This window comes from Carica papaya, chromosome 1 (assembly GCF_054855325.1).
Source record: "Carica papaya isolate Zhongbai chromosome 1, ASM5485532v1, whole genome shotgun sequence".
In the NCBI taxonomy this organism is placed as follows: Eukaryota; Viridiplantae; Streptophyta; class Magnoliopsida; order Brassicales; family Caricaceae; genus Carica; species Carica papaya.
Window position 1 is genome coordinate 21,000,602 of NC_142309.1, and position 26,673 is coordinate 21,027,274.

The window sequence follows — 26,673 nt, forward strand, 5'->3', positions numbered from 1 at the left end:
TGGGTGGTTCAGAATAATTAACCTTCAATATTATTTTTCTTACTTCTTTTTGAAAAATGAAGTCAAGGGTGGTTCAAATATTTTGACATGTCCTTCTCTGTGAAAATGAGCAGATTAGATAATAAGAGGACAAATTCTACTATTACAATCTATGATTTAGTTAGAGAACTATTTTTAGATACATTTTGTTCCTCCATACATAACACAAATACCACTCGTTATCAATAAACAAGTTTACTATCTTTTGTGGTGTTGTTGATTTCATTTTTTTTTTTTTTTTTTGTTTTTTTAATATCTTATATATATATAACTGTAAGATATCATAGTTACCAAGTTAGTTAATAATTAAAAATGGAGAAAGGCATCAGATTAGTTGTGGGTGAAAATGGATACGATCCAATTTACAGGTCTAAAAGAACTTTTGAAGGTAAGGTGCCTCGTGGAGAATAAATAAAAGGCAATCAATAGAGGATGTTTTGAGTAATATGCTGGTAGAAAGGAATTTTTACAAGAGATGGAATCCAATCCGAACCACCCAGTTCCATCTCTATATTTTTATAAGGATATTAATTAATTAATTTAAAACATATATATATATATATATATATATATATAAAAAGATGCATTCCAAGGTCCTTATAAATTGATTAGATTTGTTCACGTCTCAACTCCAACATACCTCTCACTTTCTCCCTCACAAACTAAAACACCCACAAACACACACACGCACACATTAAAAAAAAAAAAAAAAAAAAGTCCTTTTTACAGGAAAAACCATTTTCCAAGCAAATATCAACATTATATTTATATATATATATATAGTTTTACAATAACAGCTTCTCCTCTCTGTAATCTGCATATACAGATAAACGCACACAAGCACAAGGTTTCCGTTTTAATTCTTTTTCAATTGATTTTTCTTGTGTCCGAGGCTATTATATATATATATATATATAAAGAAATATATCAAGAGGGTCATATATATTCTTTGGGTGTGTGAGAGAGAAGGCAGAGAAGAAAGATGGCAGGAAATGAGTGGATCAATGGGTACTTAGAAGCTATTTTGGATGTGGGAAGCAGCGAAAGGAAAAAGCTTGATGGGTCGAACAAGAAGATGGCCAAGTTTGAAGTGAAAGAGGATAAGCTGTTCAGTCCTACCAAGTACTTTGTTGAAGAAGTTACCAACAGCTTTGATGAATCTGACCTGTATAAGACTTGGGTCAAGGTACATATAAATATTCTCCCCTTCTCGATATAATTACATATACATACATATCTCTCTCTCTCTCTCTCTCCCTCCTTGTTTTCCTCTTAACAGAGACCAAATGAAGTATTTTTTTTTATGCAGAGACCAAAAGAAGGTTTGCTGTATATATTTGTATGTATTCATACACATATATGTCATATATACATATGTATTATGTATATATAGACACGTACGAATTATCATAGACAGTCAATAAAGGCCGAGAATGATTTCTGCATGGATTTTGTAGTGCAACAGATACGCTGTTATATTATATTAGGTTGTAGTAAAATGATAAACTGAGATTCTTTTTTATGATAATATACATTAATTAACAAAACAATTTAATAGATTCGTAGAAAAAAATAATATAATTGCGATCACCTAGCTAGTACTAATTAAAGAATTATCAGATGCATATTAAATTTTTTATATAGACATTAATGTATATATATATATATATATATTTTAAAGCTTGGGCCTGTCTATATGTGCATGGATGGTATCACAGCACAGTTTGAAGTTAATTATTACTTTAATTGATTCGCATGACATGTCGATTAATTATTTAATTTGATACGTGGGGAAAAGGCAAAAGCTTGGGATGCACTATTTAATTAGGAATAACGAATAATTATACTTGGCAGGGAAGTTGTAATTGTTTATATATGTGTGTGTATCGTATATAAACATATATATATATGTTATAACATACATTTCTACACAAAGTCTAATTTTGAAAATAGTATAGTATATACATCTAACTAAATAAAAGTACTCTTGATCATTTAAGTTTTTTAAGATTCTTATTCGGATTGGTCTATTCTATCTGTTTATTTGATTCAATTTAATTTATTTTTCGTTAATTTTTATTATTAATATAAATTTTAATATAAAAAAAATTTAAGAAAAAGAGACAACATAATATTAAAAAAAAATTATACTATATCAAAATCATTACGAAAAATACATAAATTAATTATAAATAGAATGATCATTGAATTGAAGGAGATGATATATTCTGTTAATTGTAATGGCATGTATGTGTGTGTGTGTACATACATATGCATATATGCAAATTAATGGATGAAAATGGGGAATGTAACAGGTAATAGCGACCAGGAATACTCGTGAACGGAGTAACAGGCTGGAGAATATGTGCTGGCGAATTTGGCATCTTGCCCGCAAAAAGAAGCAGGTCATTTCCTTTCAACTCCCCTCTCTACTTGACTAATTTCCTCTTTGTTACCTAATAATCTTCAAGTTTCTTTTTTTTTTTTTCTCTTTCGGTTCCCCCCTTCTTATTCTCATCCTGGTCAGTACCTTTTCTTTAATTTGTTTGTTCTCATTTAGGTGGGTTTTTTAAATAAAATTTAATATGGAATTATGAATTTTTAACACGATTTGTTCATACCACAGTATCTTAAGAGCTAGTCCCTTAAAACTTACTCAGAACCTGTTTGAAGTTAGCTAAGCAATAGCCTATTCATATACTTGCAACTATACCCATTAGGTCACAATTTGATCAAGTTTAGCTCCTTGTCTTTTGTTTGCCTATTCTTTCTTATGAGTGCTTTCAGGCCCAGTTCCATTCCGGACGGGAAAACTTTGAACTTGATTTCACCAATATCAATATATATATATATAAAATATAAATGTGTTGACTACCATCAGGAACAGGATGCAAGTCCAAATGATAATAAATTGCTTAATCATTTTCACAAGGTCCTTTACCGTTTTGAAGTAAATTAAACTTGCATCCGTAGTAATCTATGTTTTAAGGTGTTACGGGCTTATCATTTTGTTAATAACTATAGCTTAAATTAAATATCTTATGACATGTAAGAATCTCTTTGGTCATCTTTAAGGAATGTTATGTCAGTTGTTGGACCTCATCTTTTTTGCTGATGAAAAAGAAATTTGTATTGTATAACTATAAAGTATATTCCATATACATTTGAGTAATTTGCATGAAAAGTTAAATGATTAAGCATGAAATCAAGTGATAGTTAATATTGTTTCACTAATTTTACATGGTTGTATAAATTTGCTCCATGTGTACACTCAACCACTAGTGTTAAACATCTGCATATTATTTATTATTGCCAACCGCGAAAGTGAAGGTTCTGTAAGTGAAAAGTGGAAGAGTGACATTTTTCTACAGATTGCATGGGAAGATACAAGAAAGCTAGCAAAACAAAGGTTGGAACGGGAACAGGGAAAAAACGACGCTGCAGAAGACCTGTCTGAGTTGTCGGAAGGCGAGAAAGAGAAAGGCGATGTTAATGTTTCTGGCGCAGTGAAGGAGTTTTCAAGAATTAACTCTGATCTGCACATTTGGTCCGATGAAGATAACTCGAGGAACCTCTACATCGTCCTAATTAGGTAATTCTTTCTAATTAATCTTTTAATTCCTAGAAATACTCAACATTTTCATTAGTTTACTCACCAAATTTCCCTTTAATTTCTATAATAAATAAGCAACAATGGTTTATTTTCATATGACGAAAAAATGTAAAAATCACATTGTATAGCATGCACGGGTTGGTTCGTGGAGAAAACATGGAACTTGGAAGAGACTCAGATACTGGTGGTCAGGTACTCATTGAGCTTATTATTATTATTATTATTACTAAGCTCATTATGATTATTATTATTTTTTGAAGATTATTTATTATTATTGTTATTATTATTATTCTTACATACATACATATATATATATATATATATATATACACAACATTTTCTAAGGCACGAGAATCAACTTTTAATTTTAATGGAAAAATAATCCACTTCCTACTACTATTTCCAGCAATTAGGAAGGCAATAACCAAACTTCGAGAACTTACCCGGATGACAGATGATGTTTCTTTTGAGTAATTAGTGGTTCTGTGATTGATTGGGATTTGGAACAGGTGAAATACGTGGTGGAACTTGCTCGAGCTCTAGCAAACACTAAGGGAGTGTACCGGGTGGATCTCTTGACCAGACAAATAGCCTCGCCGGAGGTGGACTTCAGCTACGGCGAACCAATAGAGATGTTGTCATGCCCAGCTGATGCCAGTGGCAGCTGCGGAGCTTACATTGTCCGCATTCCTTGCGGTCCCCGTGACAAGTAATGAAACTTCAAATCTATTTTTCAACATATATATAATGTGCGTAGTAATAGGATAAGTTCAAAAAAATTAGTTTTGATGAGAAACAACTTAATTTATAATTTATACTCTAAAACACTTCTTGATAACATGCAAACTTACAGACTAAAAGTATGATCAAGCATATATAAATCTACATTTTTTGTAATGCCGAGTAAAAATAATAATAATAATAATAATAAATTGAGATTTTTTTTATAGGAGTTTTTTTAAATAATTAACTAAAACTAATTATTATTTAATAGTATCGGAACTTGTAAATTGAGGAACTTTTTTTTTTTCTTATTGTTTACGCACTTATTATTTTAGCTTTCCTTAATATTGGACCTCCAAATTGAACAAAATCCATCAATCTACTTTAGTCTTCATAGTTTTCTCTTTGTCTACTAACACTTCTAAATAAAATTTAAAAATTCTAGACCAGGGGTTGCTAAAAATACAACGTAAATAATTTATTTAACTCATTCCTTGAAAAGTCACATTTATTATTTACTATAACATATATACATTTACATATAATCTGTGTAAATAAGTAGTATTAAAAGTAGTATTGGAGATTGATGGTTGGTTATTCAGGTACTTGCCTAAAGAGTTGCTGTGGCCTTACATTCCTGAATTTGTTGACGGCTCCCTAAACCACATTGTGAATATGGCAAGGGGCCTAGGAGAGCAAGTGAATGGAGGAAAACCAGCATGGCCTTACGTGATTCATGGTCACTATGCAGATGCAGCGGAGGTGGCGGCTCATTTGTCAGGAGCACTAAACGTGCCAATGGTGCTAACAGGACACTCTCTGGGCAGGAACAAGTTCGAGCAATTGCTTAAGCAAGGGAGGTTGTCTAGGGAGGACATAAATGCAACGTACAAGATCATGAGGAGGATTGAAGGAGAGGAGTTGGGATTGGATGCAGCAGAAATGGTGGTAACCAGTACAAGACAAGAGATTGAAGAACAGTGGGGATTGTACGACGGGTTTGATCTCAAGTTGGAGAGAAAGCTTAGGGTTCGGAGACGGCGTGGAGTCAGTTGCCTTGGGCGTTACATGCCTAGGATGGTGGTATGGACAATTTTTCCAACTTACTTCACATTCTTCATATCATATCATTGAGCCAGAACTTATTTGGTGAAGTGGTAGGTCATCAAATTGGAACTTTATGCCTAGGATGGTGATTTGATCTAAGTGTGTTAACACTCGTTTATCACTTTTTGTACAGGATAAAAGTTCCATATTTGCCTCCAATATAGTCTAGAAAAATTATGTATAGACAAAACATCACTATGCTAAATAATCTGCTTTTGCCTTGAAGCATCAATGTTTCAGTATTGAGGAACTAGTACAAGGCTAAGACACAAACAAGCACACACATGAATCTAATATCACTGTATATCCAATTAGGTGATACCACCCGGTATGGACTTCAGTTACGTTACAGCACAAGATTCACTGGAAGGAGATGGGGACCTCAAATCACTGATTGGCCCTGACCGAGGCCAAACCAAAAGGCATCTGCCTCCAATATGGTCTGAGGTACTCTATCCATTTCTTTTTTTCATCACACTCTTTTTATTTTATTCATATGCTACCATAACACTTGAATTATTCACCAGAACAAAATTTATATTTTTCCGAGAACCATATTGGGCATTTTATCAGAACAGACAAACAAAAAATTATCTATCCTAAACACCAAGAAACATCCAGAGATTTCTTTTAACTGTTGTATGAAGCAATCTAGTGGACATTATGATTCCTTGTTTAACATTTAATTTTGTAATGCAGATAATGCGATTTTTCACAAATCCACACAAACCAACTATACTTGCATTGTCTCGTCCTGACCCCAAGAAAAATGTCACCACATTGCTCAAGGCTTTTGGAGAGTGTCAGCCTCTGCGAGAGCTGGCCAACTTGGTAAAAATAATAATCATTTGTATACATCACAGCTCAGATAGAGCTTAATCAGGTTTTCTGCTGATGGATATATATCTTGTGATTGCAGACCCTAATACTTGGAAATAGAGATGACATCGAAGAGATGTCTAATAGCAGCTCTGCAGTCCTCACAAATGTGCTAAAGCTAATTGACAGGTATGACTTGTACGGTCTAGTGGCCTACCCCAAGCACCATAAGCAATCAGAAGTTCCTGACATCTACCGTTTGGCTGCTAAAACTAAGGTAAGTATTATATCTCTCCCTCTAGGCTGACCTCCATAAAGCGGAGCCTTTTAGGCTCTCACATGGCAAAGATAAAATGCCAACGTTAACTTCTCTCCATCTTCTCCTTGCAACCCTTAAACTGCTAACAGTAACAATTCTGTGGCGGTTTGTCTCTTGAAGGGAGTTTTCATCAATCCAGCTCTTGTCGAGCCATTTGGTCTCACACTTATAGAGGTAAACTTCAGCTGCATTTTTGAATAATCACTTTCTTACCCAGAAGTTTCAGAGCTCTTACGTAAATGTTTAAGACCGAGGATTACAATAATTTTTTCATTTTCCATTCTATATTTTATCTGGCAGGCAACTGCTTATGGTTTGCCTGTTGTCGCCACGAAGAATGGTGGACCAGTGGATATCTTGAAGGTAATACATCTAATTCAGAATATATGCTTAACTTGCAAATAATCTGTCAAAACTTGTTAACAGAGGGCACTTTGTTTTGGCAGGCACTTAACAATGGCCTCCTGGTCGACCCACATGATCAGAAAGCTGTAGCAGATGCCCTCTTAAAACTTCTTGCTGACAAGAACCTCTGGGCAGAATGCAGAAAAAATGGCCTCAAGAACATCCATCGCTTTTCATGGCCGGAACACAGCCGAAACTATCTTTCCCATGTTGAACATTACCGAAACCGCCACCCCACCACCCGGCTTGAGATCATGACAATTCCAGAGGAGCCTATGAGTGACTCTCTAAGGGACGTGGAAGACCTGTCTCTAAGGTTCTCGACAGAAGGAGATTTCAAATTTAATGGAGAGGTTGATGCAGCAGCTAGACAAAAGAAACTAATTGAAGCCATTACCAAAATGTCTTCTTCAAATGGCTCCGCAGCAGTTACTTATACACCTGGTAGGAGGCAGATGCTATTTGTAATAGCTGCTGATTGCTATAATAATGAAGGTGAGAGCACAGAAACTCTTCAATCAACAATCGAGAATGTGATGAAAGCTGCAGGATTAAGTGTTGGGGTGGCCAGAGTAGGGTTTGTTTTGGTAACTGGGTCAAGTTTAAGGGAGACTTTACAAGCATTAAGATGTTGCCCGGTAAACATAGAAGATTTTGATGCACTTGTTTGTAATAGTGGAAGTGAAATATATTACCCGTGGAGGGATATGGTGGCTGATGTAGGCTATGAAGCTCATATTGAATACAGATGGCCAGGTGAACATATAAGGTCAACAGTAATGAGGCTCGCTCGAACAGAAGACGGGGCCGAGGATGACATTGTGGAGTATATGGCCGCATGTAGCTCTAGATGTTACTCTTATGCTGTGAAACTAGGAGCAAAGGTATCATTTTACTAATAAAGGAAGCGTTAAACGTAACTAAATGCTTTCTCTTATATTAACATATTACTGACAGTTATAAATGTACCAATTGCAGACTCGAAAGATTGATGACCTTCGGCAAAGGCTTCGAATGAGAGGTTTCCGGTGCAGCCTTGTCTACTCACGGGCATCATCAAGATTGAATGTGGTGCCATTATTTGCATCAAGAATACAAGCCTTAAGGTAAGACCTCATGTTGTCACTCTATCTATACCACTTGCATACAAGTAAAACTCCTAGAAATTACTTCTTGAACCACTCCAAAGTAGCAAATCTGATAATGAAAGAAACATGCTTCCATGAGCCTATGCAGGTATCTATCAATCAGATGGGGAATTGATCTATCCAAAGTCATAATCTTTGTTGGGGAGACGGGGGATACAGATTATGAGGACTTGCTCGCTGGCCTCCAAAAAACCATTATTCTAAAAGGCACTGTAGAATGCGGTAGTGAAGAGCTTCTTCACCATGAAGACAGTTTAAGAAGAGAAGATGTAGTCCCACAAGAAAGTCCTAACATCGTCTACATCAATGAGAATTATGAAGCTCAAGATATCGCTGCAGCACTACAGATGCTTGGAGTCAAGTGATATTTTTATATATTTCTCTCTTTCTTTTTTCAAGGTTTTTGGCACTCTATGACAATCAAAAGAATCTAATCATTCAGACGTCAACTTGTAAGAAATTATATGCAATACAACTTATATCTATGTTTGTAAGTAATTTTAGATCTACAAGATCTTCAACTTAATTACAGAATGTCAAGCGAAAGCTTCTATATGCACATGAAGGCTTCCACTGTGCATTTTCTAGCATTTAACAGTTTCAGTCAGTATTCACAGTTCCTAATAAAGAAATTTGTGGGTGGATTATCTAAGCTTTGAGCAGTGTATAGCAGACAAGTGGGTGTTTCTGACCGAGCATGTGATGGTATATGTTGGCATCAATCTTTTTAAGAGATCGGATTGAAGATCTCGCATATTTGATACGCTGCAAACATATCAGATGATTTACCATGTTAAAGCAAAAAGTTATATTTATTCTATCAGCACTTAGCATTATCCAATACAGTTCTCTCAAAGATGTTACTTGGATTACTTCATTGCAGCATATACAACTATAGCAACTGTAGGACGTCCACTTACATTATTACTTTCAAGTATTTGGTTTCTTGTTCAGTGGTACAATACCTGTACAGAGTCCGTGTTCCAAATCATGATTTTAGGCCTTTGCCTTATGCTATGTTGCATTTCCCATGCTATCATGATCCAGATCCAATTTTACCTTGTAATCATTTCCACAACCACACTTGATGACACAAGAAATTCCCTGCAAAAGTAAACAAGTTCCTGTAAACAAAAGCAAAGACCTTAGCAGTCTTAAGGCTAATCATGGTAGAATCACGTTTACCTGAAGCTTTTGAATTTGGCCTTGCAGTGACTGTAGATACTCTGTTTCTCCAGATTTATCTAACAAGAGAGCTTCGTATTCCTCTTCCAGAATTGTTAAATCCATTGCCAGCAGTTCTGGCTGTGATAATTTAAAAGATACATCTCAAGCGTGAAAAACCATGTTACAAACCCGAGAATCTAATGTACATAAGCAAGACCGACACTCCATTTAAAGATTTGAATATCGAACATTAATTGATGCCTAACAAACATTGATATTAATCAATTTGAATGATTCCATTTTTCATTGATAGTAGAGAAATAGAAACATACATGCACATTATATACACGTCTTCGAGCATCTAAATAAATTAAAATGCAAACCACATACCTCTTGTGTGAGTGTATTAAACTAACCTTGAAATCCTTTGCCTTGCACCTCAAATGTTCAAGGTACTGCTTCATCTGAAATGAGAAATACCTCGCATGAATGAACATTTTACAAAATTTTCGGACGACCAAGATCAGATGTAAAATGCCTAAAAACATTTTACAATTATTTGAAGTGAATTCCCAATTAGAAACCCTAATGATTATACGCATATCAAGATGTAAAACAATCATAACTTTAATTGCAAAGAAGAAATCTCAGGAACACTTCCATGCTTGCCACTTAAAAAAGATATTATAGAAACAATGGATTCATCAAAATATAAATAAAACTTTTTATCCAAACTGTTACAACAGACTCAACAAGAATATATTAACTCCAGAAAAATAAGCAAAAAGGAATTCCTAACTTTTCATGTTAATGCTTTCCATTAAAGGAAACCTTAAATTCTTTCTCAACAAAGGTAACTATACTAATGAGAACAAAACTAATATTCAGCAGAAAACTTCACAGAAATAACCTTTTTGTTCTCCATATCAAGTTTGGAGTTTCTCTCTGCAATCCCATTGAACTTAGCTTTAGCAGATTCCAACTCAGCCATCAGATTCCGCTGTGCCTCATTCTCCTAATATTTCTTAGGATTAACAAGAAAATTGAAAATTTGCATGTCTTAATGATTGCAGGAAATGCCTTATCAGATGATCCATATTTCCCTGTTTACCAGTGCTAGACTTCCCTGCAAGAAAAATGCAATATGAGATGAAAGACTGGAAATCATCTTCTAAAGGGAAAGAGCAACTCAGTAGAATTGGATTTCAAAAAGTAATATCTATCTTCTTTTATCAGAAAATGTAAGAACTATTTAGAACTAAAGCTGCTATGGATAAGTATATTCTTCAGTTTCCATGATATAGGATGAGAAAAACTCTAGAATGGAAATCCTTTTCATTTCTTCTTCCTTCTTTATCATGTTTTTTCTTCCCTATCATCCTCCTGCACCTCACAAGACATCCAGCGTTCAGATGTCATGGCTTCTCTAATGTTATGTGGCATCTGGATGTAAGATATTAAGCTTGCAGGTTCCTTATAACAAATTGCTAATTTGATTCCTTGCTGGCAACCAATTGGATCTGGCTTCTCTCCCCTTAATTCATATTTTTAACATCAAACACACATGATTCAACAAAATGGGTTTCATATACGATTTAGATGAAAGGATAAACAGTCCTACAGTTTCTGTGCTGTCTGCAAACATGCATTAACCAATATTCTTTGGTTATGGGATAAAAGTAAAGTTTGTATTCTGTTGCTTCAGGAGAGGGCTGGCATTTGATGAGGATAAGTGAAACATACAAATAAAGTTTAGAAAAGAGGTGCCGATGGAAGCCAATAGTAATATTGGTAGATATATTAAAATGTTATGCCTGATAGCATATTAGCAGATGTTAAAAACTTACCTTCCTTGAATTCCACACTATTTTTATCCTTGATCTGTAGGGTTTTAATTATCAGCAGTCAGGGAAGCATAAACACAAGTGTGATAGGACAAGAAGGAGAACAAGGATTCTAATAATAATGCTGAGCAAAGTATGGCAACAAATGTAAAGGGGATAGAAACAAAACTATATGCAGAATAAATTCAAACAGAGATTAGCTTTTATTCTTTGCTAGTCTTTTTCTAGCAAAGAAAGGACTGAAGGATAAATTGCACAGAACACATTAAGTAAAACAAGATTGCAGAAATTTCCCAGTGACTTTCACCATGCAAGATAAATAACTTAGAGGGCAATGAATTTTGCATGATGAACAAACGCCCTCTGCCTGTGATATATCAGAAGTATCAAAAAACAAGACAATAATGTCCATTAAAACACAATATGATGATAGTAGATAACTAGGTTCTCACTTCTCCAGCAGTAACGAAATCCACTTCTTTTATTTAATTTTGGTGGCTGTTGGCATATAAAATTTTGGGAGTACTTGTTTGATAGAGGGGCTAGAGTATTTCTGCTTTGCTCCTCATTCTGTTTTTCTCTGGTTCTGAACATACTTGATTTCTTTGCAGCTCTAATCTGAAACTCTCGAAGAAGTGTGTTTTTCTTAATGTCTCAAGTTTTAGAATTCCTATGTACCTCTTGACCTTATTGTCTCTTCCTAGTAAATATAGTGTTATTTTTCCCAGTAAGAAAAAGAACGCACTAAAGTTTTGATCAGAAATTACCAATCTGAGCTGTCCCGTTTCCCCACTGGCTTTGTTAGAATCAACCCAGTCCTGTGAAGAATAAAGTAAAAAAAAAGAAAAAGAACTGCATTTACAAGAACCATGTATTGAATACAAAACCCACATGAGAGGAAGTTGGATTATCAAACCTTTTGTTCCTGTAATTTGGTATTAATATCTTCTGTAACCTTGTTGTAGTAAGCACTGTCATGAGTCTCGTTAATGTTACTTGATAATGTTTGCACTTAAATCACTACAGTTTCATTTTGCATTACCTTTTCTCTGCAAGTTTGGCAGATACGTTCACTTGCTCTTGTTGAAGAAGCTCCAGTGTCTGCTTGATATTAATGGCAGGATGAATCAAAATCATAAAACGACCAACAAAATACCAGATATTGCCAAAATAATTGTCCTCCATGGCACCAAGGACATACTATCTTATCATTTAATTCATATATTAAAATGTTTTGTGTGCATATATTCTTATTCACTTTCATTCTAACAGCTACATTATCATCAACTTGGTTCAACATTCAAATTTAAACACTATGAACAGTTGATCCTCTTGAAATGAGATATAAAACCTACAATCTGCAGTATGGATCATGCATCCTTAGATCAAGAAACAGCTCTATTTCCATGATTGAAACATCCATTTTATTTTTATTTTCATAAATGAGAGATTAATTATCAATGTCGTCGGATGCTTTTAACTGCTAAAAATGACTACTTCAAACTAGTGTTTTGCCTTTTCTAATCTCTATGATAGACCATAAATAACTTAGATGTTCATTGATCTTTCCTCCACCTAGTACTCATTTATGTCTTCTTTGCTCTCCATTCTTTCCTGTCTTTTAACTTCTTGCTTTTCTGCCATGTCATCTGATCCACCCAGATGCTCAATTTTGCTCTCAAACTCATTATTATATCTATTTGCATTCTTGAGCAACACGAAAAACGTCTTTTAGAATTGAAGTTCTAACAGGTTTTAAGCTTTTATGAAGCAAGTTGAGAATATTGTAGATATACATAAGTATGCGCTTTGATAATAAACTGTGATTAAGCAACAAAATTGAAAGTAATTTAAATGCAATGCATTAGCACAAAAATCTAGATAAGCGTCAATCAGGAAGCCACTACAATGCATTCATATTAATCCAATCGTCCAAGACATCAATAAGAATTTGCAAAAACATCTCCGTTTATGCCAGACATAAGCTAACCAAACACAGAGGCGAACACATACATACATACATACATGCATTTATGTACATACCATACATACATAAATAGTTATATATAAAATATATATATATATAGAGAGAGAGAGAGAGAAAGAAGGAGTGCCTGGATTAGTTTAAGTTTATCAGACTCCAATGAGGCTATCTTTCTCTGCTTATCTGTTATCTGTGAGCACACTTGACCCTTGGCCTTCAACATCTGCTCAACATCTTCTTTAAGTTGCTTTACTTCCGCCTTGGCTGTAAGGACGACAACATACAGTCCGTATTGAAATTAGTTACAGGAAGGTTCAGTAAATTGCTAATCCGTGCATAAGTACATATTCACCACGATCCACATATTTGATTACACAGATAGAAAACCTCCTTAATGTAAATGTTCGGAGAGAAAAAAGGAGCATACCAGAATTGAGATCTTTCTCCATGGTTTGGATTGTAGTGATCTGCGATTGTTCTTCAAATGATATCTTCGCCGCTTGATCCTCCACATCTACATTTAATTCGTGTTCAATTAAATAAGTGATGACGAATTTAATTAGACAGCCAAAGAGGCCACATATAATCTAATTTCCTATATACATAAACACATAAGGATTCATGAAGGAAAAAGTTAAAGATATATATGTAGAGAGGGAGCGAGAGAGACAATTGCCATGATACCGTTCATTTGAGAGCGCAAGGTCTTCATGTGCTGTAAATAATCCTCCATTTTTAGCTTCTTCCAATTCAAAATCCGAATTAGACACACATCAGGGAACACACAGAACTATGGAGAAAATATGAATCAGATTTTCATTCAAATTCAAATAAATGGACTACAAAATGAGATATCAAAGAAAATGTGAAAACGGTGGGGAAATTTTTTTTGGAGGGAAAACCCAAGGAAGCAGAACTAATAAACTGAACTTAGGCCGAAAATAAAGGTGTTGCCCATTTATGTTCAATTTTTTTTTTGAATGAACTAATATAGGTTTACTTTTATTTTTATGGCTAAATTGTATTTTTTTATTTTTAAATTATTTTTCAATTTAGTTTCTAATTTTTAAAATTTTCAAACTTATTTAAAATAAAATAAATGAATTTTAAAACACACCACAAATATGTCATTGAAATGCAATATTAGTATTATATTCATTAAATTTACCACTTGAAAATCGGGTTCGAATTTATTTGATTTGGGCCAATACTTTTTACTCGGGTTTGTTGTAAATATGGATTCTGGCCCAAATCAAATAGATCCGAACCCAGTTTTTTAGTTTTTACTGGTAGACATAAATTGAACCAAACACGAGCCCCAGTCCCACATGTACACACGCTGACATTTCTTCGGCAGGTGAATCCTGCTATGCGGGAATGGCGATCCCTGGTAGAGTTGGAAGAAGGCAACAACATGGCCTGCTACGAGGACATGTTGGTATTGGCTCTTTTCCATGGCGGAATAATCGCTTCTACATCAGATTGTCCTCCTCACGTAAAACGATTCGTTTCATCCTCGTCACCCTCGTCTTCATTGCTTTCTTGCCTCCCTTTTTCTTCCATTTCAAACTCCGCCGATTCCACCAGGTTCAACTCCTATCTCTCCCTTTCCAGTCAAGTGTACACACACAGAGTACTATGTGTCTGTTATCTTCTATTATAGAATTTTCGGAGCCGAGTTTTGCTTATATTTTTACCTCTCCAACTGGTTTCCAGTAATGCTATTAGATTATCACTGATTGCTTGTAGCGTATATGCATGGAATGCTAATTACAGACTTAATTTTAGATCTTAAACGGAGTCAGGGAAGAAAGAATTAAGAAAAATATGGTCTAGGAATTTTGATTAATTATTAAAAAGAACTAGAATTTCATCCACATTGGTAAACTTTGGAATTGATATTGTAACTCTGGGAGTATCGCCTGCTAGTTGCAAGATATATAGATATAGATATAGATATAAAACCTTCTTTCAGATTAGAAAAAAACATTACAGGCTTTAGACTTAGATTAAGGTGGAGTGGAGATCAATTACATGTTATAATACCTTTTGCCTTTTTTGTGCTTGATTTGGGGACTTAAACAGTATGTTGATCAGTAGGTGGAGTACAATTGTGTGGGTGATTTGTGACTGGTTTTTAATTTTTCATATTTTTGCAGTTGAGATTAAGGCGGTGTGGTTGGCTGAATGCACCTCCTCTTGTCTGTGCTCATGGTGGTGACTCAACCAATGCCTTCCCTAACACGGTGGGCATCCCCTTTATTTTAATTTTGTTCATCCTATGTTCTGTGCTGATGCTTAAGGCCTTAACCCCTGAACAGAACATTATTCATTTGATTTTTCTTTGGTTCCAAACGTCAAATTATTTCTTAAAGAACTTCAGCAATGACAAATGATTGGACTTGGCTCTGTTTCAACTTATTGGAGTCTGTTGGGTGGTGAAGTAATTAAGTGATTTACATCAGTAGAAAATTGAGAATTTTTTACATTAGGAGTGAGGTTCAGTTCATGGTAATTGGTTGCAAACTAGTTGAATTGAGTATCTATGGTTGCCAATCATCTTAATACATGGAAACGTTATTTTTTGGACCATGGCTTTGATAGAAATATATGTAAATTTTCTCTAACTTCTTTTTTTTACTCCCTTTTAACCGCAGATGGATGCTTATCATTTTGCTCTTCATTCTCAAGTAGACTGCATTGAGATTGATGTTTCTCGTTCTTCAGATAGAGTTTTATTTGCTCTCCATGACAGGTATATTTAGACTTCTGTTTCTAGAAAATCTCAATACTATCTTCCAGCTGTTTAACTAAATTAATACTTTTTACTCATACATCATATATTTTTTCTTTGGCTCACTACTTTACTATTTCTTACAAAATTTACTTTTTACCTTCTGAAAATTAAGGTTTACTAGGTTTAGGCTTGGGTTGTTTCTTACAAAATTGAGCTTGAACTGAGCTGGAACATCATGTTCGAACTTTGTTGCTAAATATTTTTTAATTTCAAGCTTATTTAAGCTCAGCTCTGTTTTATAACTAACTCCATCTTAGGCTTGCTTATTCAAGTTTGTTCATTTGAAGTCATTTTTTTGGCTGATGGTTTTGTGATAGTTGTTTAATTTGTTCTCCAATTTCTTTGGACCTGTGGTAAATGGTTAGCTTTACACTTTGCAAATGATTACAGAATTGTCAATCAACATTTTGTATTTGTTGCAGTTCTTCTGCCTGCACTAAAAAACTCCTTAGTGGATCTAAGGATGATGCTGTTAAGAAAACATACAATGGTAAATGAGATAAGCTTAAAATGAATGTTGTTGGAACGTTAAAATCAAAGGCATTGATCTGATACATCTGATTTTGAGAGTGCAACTGAAAACCTCAATAGTATTATTTCCTATTCTTATTGGTCTGTGATAGTTTTAGATTTATTTCTATGGAATTATTCTTGAGCCAGTCCAGAGTCTTGATTTCACATTGTGCAGTAAATGAGATAAGCTGAAAACAAATGTTGTTGGAGCATTAAATCAAAGGCATTGATCTGATACATCTGATTTTGAGAATGCAACTGAAACCTCAATAGCATTATTTCCTATTCTTCTTGGACTTTGATAGTTTTAGATTTCTTTTTATAGAATTATTTTTGAGCCAGTCCAGACACTTGATTTCACATCATGCGGTAAATGAGATAAGCTGAAAATGTATGTTGTTGGAACATTAAAATCAAAGGCATTGATCTGATACATCTGATTTTGAGAATGCAACTGAAAACCTCAATAGCATTATTTCCTATTCTTGTTGGACTGCAATAGTTTTAGATTTATTTCTACAGAATTATTTTCGAGCCAGTCCAGATACTTGATTTCACATCATGCAGGCAGGGATTTGCAGCGAATATCTGGCAATAATACTTCTAAAGTTGGACATTTCAGCATGAAAGAGGTGAGGATGTTGAAACTTTTCTTTCTCATTAAGTGTGTTAACCAGTTCTCGGAAACTTGTATTCATCTAGCCAATCTCTAGTTATTTGTCTTATAAGCACTTTACTTCTTTGCAACCTGAATGTTCAAACATTTATCTAGAGACTCAGAACTTGAAATGCCTGAAGGTTTAGACCACTCAAAGATAGGTTAGACCTAATTTAAAGGGTTTTATCCTGCTATTTGATTTCAACTACATGAGCTGCTTTTAGTTACTGTGTTTGGGTGGCATATTGTGATTGTCTATGGAATATGTGGGCTCAACTCTTTCTACTGTATACTCCATGAAACTGCAACAAAATTTGAGCATAGTAATTTGTAACCTTTAGACTATATCATTGCAGTTAAGCAAGCTATAAAATTTCCTATTACTGTAATGTAGGAAACTATATTTAGAACATTATCAGGTCTGATTAAGAAAGATAGGATAAGTTTTTTGTTTTATCAAAAAACTGCTTGTGGGAAGTTGTCCATGAGAAATCTTGATTGAAGTTACATGTTAATCTGTTCTTGCAGATCAAAGAACTAGGAGTCTTTCAGCAGTCTCTGCAAAAGTTTCAAGATCAAATAATTCCTACCGTCGAGGATGCTTTAACGGTATTTCTAGGATAAAGCTTCACCTCTGTGATTGTTTCCCCTTTTTTTGGACTTTTTCCTGTTAAAGCTTGACAATAAGTTTTCTCTATGTAATTTGTTTCTTTTGATCTTAGTTGATATCAGGTTCAGTTAAGCAGGTGATTTTGGACGCAAAAGTCGGGCCTCCATTGTATGAAAAGGGGCTTGCCAAGGATATTCTATCTGTTGTGAGTTTTTATTTGCTTCTCCAGCGTTTTCTTTTTTCATATTAATACTGTTAACTATGAAAATGCATGGATACAGTTCCTGTCTACTTGTTTTAATAGTTGCAAAGAACTATTGATAGTTGCAACAACGAATTTGCCATGACAGGTAAGGTACTAGATTTTGAAGCTATAATAAAAGATTATAATCCTTAAGAAGATAGTAGAGTAACCTGCTCTATAAAAACATCTATGGCTGTTTGATTGGAAGTTTACATTTCTAGAACATAGATGTTTATTACCTTTAGGAATGATTGAGAAGGAAACTTAGGTAGTGATTCGTTACAAACTAAACTCCTGATATGTGTGTGATTTGTTATCCTTTCTCCATTCTTAATATGTCATAGCAGTTACGGGATAGACTCTTATTCTCTTCAGTGATTCATGGGTTTGTACTTGAACCTTAATACTAGCTTTTTTGTATCTGATACTCATTTCTTGACTACAACTAGCTCTGAGCAGGCTGGAAATCTTTGTCAGCAACTATTTCAAGATTTTCCATTTTGCGCTCCTATGTGCAAGTTGTAATAAGTGCATGACCGTTTCTAGCATGCGTGATTTTCAAAATCCTAAGCCTTAAGATTTCATATCTGGAACCCTTTCAGGTTGAGAAAACTCAGTGTAAGAACTGCATTATCTGGGCTAAAAGTGACACTTTAATAAGGGAGGTAATCAAGCTATCATCAGATATTGAAGTAAGTAAATTTTCTCTGTTTTACGTACTTACTGTCTTATTTCTTATAGTAATTTAATATATAAGTTCTCCACTGTGATTGGTGCATGAAAATACTGATATTTAAAGGGAAAAGGAACACTTGCAATGGAGTAAAATTCACATGAATCTCCATACTGTTGTTATGAACATGTTTCAAGTGTAACTATCATGTTGCTACATTATTTTGGCTATAATCTAACAATCTTAGATTGAAATATCAGATGTTTCAACAAGTTAATCAAGTTGAGCCCTTGAATCGTTTTATGCACATTTTTATTGTTGTTTTGGTGTTCTTGAAGGTTGGCTACATTGTTATGGTAGATCCTTCTACTAGGGTTAGAACCAACCTATTGAGGATGAAAGGAGCTGGAGTTGTTGGTATCTACCATCCATTAATTGATGAAAGGACCATGCGAATTCTTCATGGGTATGAATCTACTTTTCGCAATATCTTTGTTTTTATTAGGGTTTGGAATAGCTCCAGCATCTCCAAACATGTTCACTTTGCTTTGGTGCTTAGGCTATGATTGGAATAAATTAGGAATTTTTTTAGAACTCATTTAGAAATCATTTCTAGTTCAACTAGGAGTCTGTGAAAAGTACATCTAATAGTGACAAAAACTGTGCTCATAAGGAATTCCACTTAAAATTCCCAGGAACTTAGTTTTTATCATCTTCTAATAAAATCCTCAGCCTTCCCTGTTAAGATAAACTTCAAAATAATTCTTCATTTAGTTCAAATACGAACTTTGTGATTATATCGTTCTTTTTACAGGAGAAGTAAAAAGGTATATGCATGGACTGTGGATGATGTGGATTCCATGCAAAATATGTTGCACGAGCGTGTCGATGCTGTTGTTACGAGTAATCCCACATTACTTCAAAGTCTTTTGCAAAATACCAGAACACAGTGTTTGGAGGAGGGGTTTTCTTTAACAAAATGAATCTTGGTTTGTTTGAATCATCTAAAGGCCAGGCTTTTTTTGCTTTTTTGGTCGTCTTCATATGTCTGCATCTTATTTGGTTGAGCTCATTGCAGTGAATAGCCATATCTTGATGATACTCATCTTTGAACACTATTTGTGGACATCAAATTGATATAAGCTCTTTTCTTATGGGAAATGAATATAACTATGCAAACGTTTTTCAAAAATATGTTTGAGCACGTTGCAATGCTTTGTGTGTGTGTGTGTGTAGTAATTGTTGGTTCATTCTTGCACCTGGCAAGTTTTGGACCTTTCTCTCCACGTAACTATTGGACTTAGAGTTCTTGGTTAATTAAGGTCTGTGTGTGTTTGTGTATATATTAATTAAATTTTGCTATGCTCAAAGAGCATGTAAACAAAGTGGGTCGAAGATCTATATATATCTTTGAGCGTCTTATTGGATAAAGAGGGCAGTGGATATCTGGAAGCATTCCTAATAGATAAATCATCAACACCTTGAAGGGAGTTTGCCTCAACAATCAACTGGGAGATGACTTTATTGTTGAGGTGAGTGCATGTGCAGACTTCAAAGTAGAGTAATACTTTTGTGAAACTAAAGTTCAAGGTGAAAACAATTATAAAAAAATAAATGTATATATATATATATATATATATCTTTATGGAAGTATATCGTTGTGCATGAATTTTGTGTCTTTTAGTTTTCTAAAATAATAAATAAATGACTTTCTATAATTAGAAAGAAAGAATTTTTATCTTCAATTTTTTTTTTTTTTTTTACAACTCTCTGTTTCTTTCTCACTAGTGATGAAATTTTAAACAAGAGCACCATTATCTAGGAACTACAGTAATTCTTAAACTTTTTAATTTTCTTAATTTTTAATTTGGTTTATCATAAAATCAAAAATTAATTTTTTTTATATTTGCGTATAACTAAATTTCATGGTTCATGAGATAATGAAATCTATACTTTAAATTTTATTTTAATTATTCTAATTAGGTTTAATTCTTATGATAGCATATAATATACAATTCTTAAATATATGGGTCCACTAGTATAATCATAAATCATATCTGACAGAAAAACCTTAAAATTACAGTATCTACACATAATTAAATTTTATCATTTATGAGATGTTATCAAATCTATACTTTAAATTTCATTCGATTACTTTAATTAGGTTTAATTTTTATTATAGCATATAATATACAATTATTATTAAATATATATAGGTCCACTAATATAATGGCAGATTATATCTACCACAAAACCTTCAAATAACGCATCCTTATTTAGTTACAGAAAATTGTTTTGAGTTTTCACTTTTCCAAATTTATATATGTATGTATGTATGCATACGAGGAATTACCTAAATTCTTAAAAATGAAAACGACATTTAAAAATCAATAGTTATTACCTTTCGATTTTAAACTATCCAAAGGTTTCATATGAAGGTAAAGAAGTTATAATACTCTCACTTTTCTTTCTATTTTATTACTCAACTCTTTCTCCATTCAATCAAAAACAAAAACATCAATTTTGTTTGTTATTGAGAAAAAACTAAATCTAATTAGTCGAAGATGTGATATTGTGTTAGGTTCAATTTATAGTTAAATCATAATTCTAATTTTTATATTAATTTCAGTACATAATTAAAACATAATTTATTGTGCGTATTTAATTTTAACTATTAAAATTCAAAGTAAGAGTAGGGTGGTAACTAAATTTAATTAAAAAAAAAATTAGAAGCAACACTATGTTTGGCCTTTCATAAATATTTTAAAAAAAAATGATAAAAATTCATTTTTATTGGAAAAAAAAAATAATGTATCCCAAACTTCTATCCAAACAAAATTAAAATGCATACCTAATTTTTATTATTCTAAAGAAAAGTTTCAACATTTTTAATTGAATTAAGTGATTATTATTAATTTAAATTTATTTCAAACATACCCCTAAGAAGTTATTAAAAGCGAATTAAGAGTAATTTCATTTTATTGCCAACACTTCTTAAAATTAATTGAAATTATCAACCTCTTATATTCATTTATTTTTGTCCTATAATTTCATCCAAACATAGTCTTACATCAACGGGCCTCGCAAGTTATTATAGAACAGAAAGCCCACGTTGTTTAAACATAGATCTATGGCCCTCTCCGTTTTGGGCATTTCTCTCTTAAATTTCTTCATATCCTTCTGTGATTGTGGCTGGTCGCTACTCGAGGTTGCGTACTCGCAGCAACTTCAATGATGTGATCTTCCTTTATTTTGGAACTCTTTATTGTTATTTCTTTCAATTAAAGACAAAATTTATTCCCTCATTTGAGGAAAGTAATGCCAAATCGTTGAGAAATGCTGCAGAAATCAATAAAAATCGTGATAACGAAGAACAGTGTTTGACTCGTCTCAAGGTGAGAATGGTAACCCTAGTAACTTGCATATATCTGCGCAGATTCTGAATCGAATTTAGTACAAGTATACGTCTGTTTGATTAACCGAAGCTAATCGTTTAGATTTTTTACATGTTTTGGTATCGGAAATTTGAAGTTGATTGGATGTAAGTTTGATCTCCAACGAACTTTTGTAGTCGCGGAACTTTTACCTTGTAGTTTCTGTGGCTACAACGAAATTCATGTTTGAGTTTGAGAAGCTAAATGCCAGGACCTGAAACGAGAAATGAAAAGTTGAGTTATGAATTTAAAGCTAGATCGAGGATCCGGTTTTCTATTTCCAATGGTCACATATCATTGTTAGACCAACCTCTATTTTCTTTTTTTTTGTGCGTAGATATTTTCAGTCATCTCTGTTAACCACCTTAGTTAGTGTTCTTCATTTGCTGTCATGTATGAATTTTTAGCATTCAATCGGTTCCTTCGCTCTTTTTGTTAATTTGGACCAAAGAGAAAAAGAATAGTTAAGTGACCGGTTGATTTTCACTTGAAGAGAAAATTAGGGGAACTAGGTATGGAGGTGGCAAAGATTGGAGTGAGCGCTTGGGTTAACAAGAAGATTGTTGATCCTCTTCTACAAATCCTTCGTAGGTACATACCCTCTCTTTAAACCACTTTACATACCCGTCTCTCTATTGTCAATTATAGTTCCCTTTTCTCTTTTTAGAGTTTCTTTTTAGCTAATGCGCATCTTTTTGTATTATATGTGTTTCCTCATGTGCACGTTTGCATACTCAAATTGTAGTATTTTTAATGTTTGCTTCTTTAGTGAATTTTTGTGTAGCTCGATTAAAATTTGATAGTTTCTAGGCAGGTATATAGCCTTACTTACAGGTTGCACTTTTCGATAGTTCAATTATTTTTCTTGGTTGTATCTGACTTCACATTTTCTTTTTGATACTTTATATTCCAAATTTGCATATCCAAAATATGTTTTATGCTTTGTTTGCTGGAAAAGTTTTACTTCCTAGGTTTATGACTTTTGAAAAATGGGTTGCAGGACATCATGGTTGCTTTTATTTACGTGGGTAACATGAAAGTGTAAAAAATAGTGATAATTAAGTTGAATCATTTGCTGATCACTGATGAGATGTTGGTTTCCGAAGAAGCAGTTATGTTCAAGCAATATCTGTTATTTACTGGATTTTTGAAATAATTGGATTGTATGAGAATGCAGAGAATCTTAGTTTATTTTCTTCCGCTTTTTTATCCACAGGGGTGCAGAGCCAAAGCAGTTAGCATTCTCTGCTGCATTGGGGATAACACTTGGAGTGTTTCCCATATGTGGTATGTCTAATGGTGTTTAGCACTTCCTATAACAGTGCTTCCAAATGAAGGTTTTACAAAAAATCTAGAGCCATTTATTTGTGAGGACAGCTCTTAGTATTCATCTAAATCTGATTGTGATAGGATGTTATAATTTATGATTGAAAAGTAGATTTATTACATATCATCTGTTAATCTTGATCTTTAAGGAATTTTGCATCATAAAATGGAACAAGATCTAGATCTTCTATAAAAAGTAAAAGAAGAAATATTAACATTGACAGAGCACCAAGGAGGTGCCACGTGTGCAGAAGAGGAATGAGATCTGGGTCCTCTAGAAAAAAGTAGAAGAAGAAATATTAACATTGACAGAGCACCAAGGAGGGTACCGCCTATGTGCAGAAGAGGAACGAGATCTAGGTCTTGAGTTTTACCAATACCTGGTTTATTGAGATTTACTTAGTATAACAAGCAATAGCAAGTATATTATCACCTAAGTTCAGTGTTGTGGATCAGTTCAGTAGTCGTCATCCAAGAGAGAATGAAAACTCTGAGAACCCTCCTGCCTTTGAAAATATATTATTACCTATAAAAAACAAACTTTTGTCTATGACAAGAAAGTTTGAGAAGCGGTACATGTTGTCTATTAACATTGACAGAGCACCAAGGAGGGTACCGCCTATGTGCAGAAGAGGAACAAGATCTAGGTCTTGAGTTTTACCATTACCTGGTTTATTGAGATTTACTTAGTATAACAAGCAATAGCAAGTATATTATCACCTAAGTTCAGTGTCGTGGATCAGTTCAGTAGTCGTCATCCAAGAGAGAATGAAAACTCTGAGAACCCTCCTGCCTTTGAAAATATATTATTACCTATAAAAAACAAACTTTTGTCTATGACAAGAAAGTTTGAGAAGCGGTACATGTTGTTGACTTATCAGCTAAAGATTACAGAATATTATGCCAGTCTTATCACTCTCATTGGAACAATTTCCAAATACAAGCTAGATACATAAGCAAATGATCTCTATTCTTTATTGGACAGTTATTCTTCATTTTATTTATTTTCTCCTTCAGTATGGTATTTCATCTGTTGTTCATCATTTGCATAACATTTAATTGCTAACAATGGGCATGACCAAAGACTGATAGTTCACTTTACAAGTTTGATTTTTCACCAATCTGTGATATTGAGACAGTAGAACTAAATGCTTATACAATGTGGCTTATGACTTTTAGGAGTAGATGAGAGATTAACTTATTACACAGCTCCAATATGCTGGGTTGAATCAAAGGTTCTTTGTGTGAGAATAAAATACAAGATTTTATAAACAAGGCACCAAGGGGGTGAATTAGAGGTTCTAATGAATGAAACAGTGGATACCATAAGGACTTTATAGAGTTCTGATTCTCTTCCTTTGGTTCTTGTGTTTGTCTGTCTGCATTTCTTTTCTTATCTTTGCATTGGGTGGTGCTTAGTTCTAATGGCAGGCAATATTCATTAAGTATTTTCCAACAGGAGTACAAATGTATTCTTCTCTAAATTTTCTTTGCCTTGAGAAGATGAATATGCAGAGAGGTTTTGGATTACAGCTAAAATTTCTTCAATGGCTGGTTTATCATTAACAGGGGTCACAGTGTTCCTATGTGGGATGGCTATTGCATTGCTTGGATCCTTTTGCCATGCTCCAAGTGTGATGCTCGCTAATTTCATTGCTACTCCAATAGAATTAAGGTACTTATCTGCTTCCAAGGTTATCTTCCATTTAATTGTTGGTTGTCAACTGTCACTTTAATGCTTATAAATTTGACGTATCGAAAGGAAATCTTTATAAGCTTTTTTCTTTCATGGCACACAAGAATTGTTGCAACTCTTCCTGAAGTTCATTGGAAAAGGGATTTAAAGATGTTTCATGTGTGGGTGTGTTTTGTAGCATGCAATTTGATGCCTTTTACATAGCCACATTTGCCTTTGTGTTTGATTTCTGTCAATATGTTTTGCGTTGAAGTCTGGTGGTACCCTTCTTGCGCTTTGGTGAAGTCATCACCGGTGGAGCTCATTTCCCTTTAACATCTGATGCATTGAAGAAAGTTTTAACTGGCAAAGCTTCCCATGAAGTCTTACTAAGCATTGCCCATGCGGTGGGTGGTCAAGATTTTTACTCTCTTTTATCTCTTATTTGAATTGAGATATCTTTTTCCTATTTCATTTCTCCTAATCCTTATTCTGTTTCAAAACAATGTTTTATGGAAGTGGAGCATCATAAAAATGACCCAATGGTGAATTTCTGCAGTTACTGGGATGGGCTGTTGCAGCTCCGGCTATTTTGGCTGCACTATACTTATTGTTTTTGCCGTGCTTCAAGCTCTTGCTCCACAAGTTTGGCACTGTCGCTTCAAGCCCAAAGAAAGAGCACCATTTGCACTCAGAAGTAAGGCTGAAGGTGAGGAATGTTTAAACAACAAGATATAATCTCCCCATCCCATGGACACTCTACGGAGGTATTTGGTTCTAACATAATAATACTCTTCCTGTACATAAAACTTAGCTGGGTATAACTTTGTTGTATAAGTGTCATCCTTTATGACCTTGTTGTGTCATTCAAGTTGTATCTTGGTAGCGGTTCGTGGAAATGGAAAGATTGCTACCTGATGATTATGAATATGATGGAAATCTCGCTATTTATCAGTGTCCTTATAAGTATTCTTATCGATAAAGATGCATTTATCATATTGGTTATTAAATTATTTGTATTTAGCTTGATATTTTTGCCTAATTTTTATTAGAACCATTTTCTCCTGTACAACAATGGACTATCATGTAAAAAGAATGCAGAGTCAGGACTTGGGAGAGTATGTGCTTTTGTTTTGTCTTTTTTTTTCCTTTCTGCTTTGAACGAAATAAAAAATCATCTTTCAGTTAAAATTTTCTTAGTCTCGATTTTTGTTACTTTTATATAAAACTTTTATGCTATTCTAATTAAATATGTATGTATTTTGAAATAAATTTTGTTAAAGTTATTAATGGTTTGTTTTGAAGATAACCTTAATATGTTATAAAGTAATTTAGTCTGATAAGCAGCAATCCAGTAATTACTGTATAATGTTTACAAATTATTATATTATAATTACCATAAAATATTAAAGAACTACTGTTTAAGTGTCTTCAATGCAGTCTTCAATTGTCCGTCCTCTAGCTGAAACGCAGTGTTAGAATTTGAAATGGAAGTCAGGACTCCTAGATCTCACATCTCTGGTAGGCAACCGTTATTGATGAAGACCTTAGACCATAAAGTAATAAAAAATTTCG

General features: G+C 33.8%; 4 protein-coding genes across 10 annotated transcripts; 3 read left to right on the forward strand and 1 right to left on the reverse strand.

Annotated features, from left to right (window-relative positions):
• Positions 1 to 667: 667 nt before the first annotated feature.
• Positions 668 to 8,732, forward strand: ATSPS4F (Sucrose-phosphate synthase family protein). Its single transcript, XM_022033909.2, has 14 exons — positions 668 to 1,225; positions 2,355 to 2,444; positions 3,411 to 3,631; positions 3,781 to 3,844; positions 4,162 to 4,361; positions 4,978 to 5,458; positions 5,798 to 5,929; positions 6,182 to 6,313; positions 6,402 to 6,578; positions 6,741 to 6,794; positions 6,921 to 6,983; positions 7,067 to 7,909; positions 8,004 to 8,131; positions 8,262 to 8,732. The coding sequence occupies exons 1-14, from the start codon at positions 1,022 to 1,024 to the stop codon at positions 8,536 to 8,538; spliced, it is 3,066 nt and encodes a 1,021-aa protein (XP_021889601.1). The 5' UTR covers positions 668 to 1,021; the 3' UTR covers positions 8,539 to 8,732.
• Positions 8,733 to 8,783: 51 nt separating this feature from the next.
• LOC110808419 (tropomyosin) lies at positions 8,784 to 14,121 on the reverse strand. 4 transcript variants are annotated; one of them, XM_022033911.2, is made up of 12 exons: positions 13,853 to 14,121; positions 13,596 to 13,682; positions 13,299 to 13,432; positions 12,227 to 12,285; positions 12,101 to 12,155; positions 11,952 to 12,002; positions 10,452 to 10,466; positions 10,251 to 10,355; positions 9,757 to 9,804; positions 9,359 to 9,478; positions 9,139 to 9,277; positions 8,784 to 8,938 (listed from the first exon to the last, which is right to left on the reverse strand). In XM_022033911.2, the coding sequence occupies exons 1-11, from the start codon at positions 13,899 to 13,901 to the stop codon at positions 9,188 to 9,190; spliced, it is 813 nt and encodes a 270-aa protein (XP_021889603.1). In that variant the 5' UTR covers positions 13,902 to 14,121; the 3' UTR covers positions 8,784 to 8,938; positions 9,139 to 9,187. The 4 variants fall into 4 exon arrangements, 2 of the variants coding, with proteins under 2 accessions (XP_021889603.1, XP_021889602.1); XR_015820025.1 differs by lacking the exon at positions 8,784 to 8,938 and having other exon boundaries at positions 8,967 to 9,277; positions 9,731 to 9,804; XM_022033910.2 differs by lacking the exon at positions 8,784 to 8,938 and having other exon boundaries at positions 8,967 to 9,277.
• A 356-nt stretch (positions 14,122 to 14,477) lies between these two features.
• GDPD4 (PLC-like phosphodiesterases superfamily protein) lies at positions 14,478 to 19,857 on the forward strand. 2 transcript variants are annotated; one of them, XM_088221405.1, is made up of 10 exons: positions 14,478 to 14,755; positions 15,328 to 15,414; positions 15,826 to 15,923; positions 16,388 to 16,455; positions 17,046 to 17,110; positions 17,665 to 17,745; positions 17,859 to 17,951; positions 18,593 to 18,682; positions 19,002 to 19,129; positions 19,478 to 19,857. In XM_088221405.1, the coding sequence occupies exons 1-10, from the start codon at positions 14,546 to 14,548 to the stop codon at positions 19,644 to 19,646; spliced, it is 1,089 nt and encodes a 362-aa protein (XP_088077531.1). In that variant the 5' UTR covers positions 14,478 to 14,545; the 3' UTR covers positions 19,647 to 19,857. The 2 variants fall into 2 exon arrangements, with proteins under 2 accessions (XP_088077531.1, XP_088077532.1); XM_088221406.1 differs by lacking the exon at positions 16,388 to 16,455 and having other exon boundaries at positions 14,479 to 14,755; positions 17,050 to 17,110.
• A 1,977-nt stretch (positions 19,858 to 21,834) lies between these two features.
• Positions 21,835 to 26,094, forward strand: LOC110808438 (uncharacterized). 3 transcript variants are annotated; one of them, XM_088221408.1, is made up of 6 exons: positions 21,835 to 22,058; positions 22,505 to 22,688; positions 23,314 to 23,384; positions 24,993 to 25,098; positions 25,373 to 25,505; positions 25,658 to 26,094. In XM_088221408.1, the coding sequence occupies exons 2-6, from the start codon at positions 22,612 to 22,614 to the stop codon at positions 25,820 to 25,822; spliced, it is 552 nt and encodes a 183-aa protein (XP_088077534.1). In that variant the 5' UTR covers positions 21,835 to 22,058; positions 22,505 to 22,611; the 3' UTR covers positions 25,823 to 26,094. The 3 variants fall into 3 exon arrangements, with proteins under 3 accessions (XP_088077534.1, XP_088077535.1, XP_088077533.1); XM_088221409.1 differs by having other exon boundaries at positions 22,601 to 22,688; XM_088221407.1 differs by having other exon boundaries at positions 21,836 to 22,058; positions 22,591 to 22,688.
• The last annotated feature ends 579 nt before the right edge of the window (positions 26,095 to 26,673 follow it).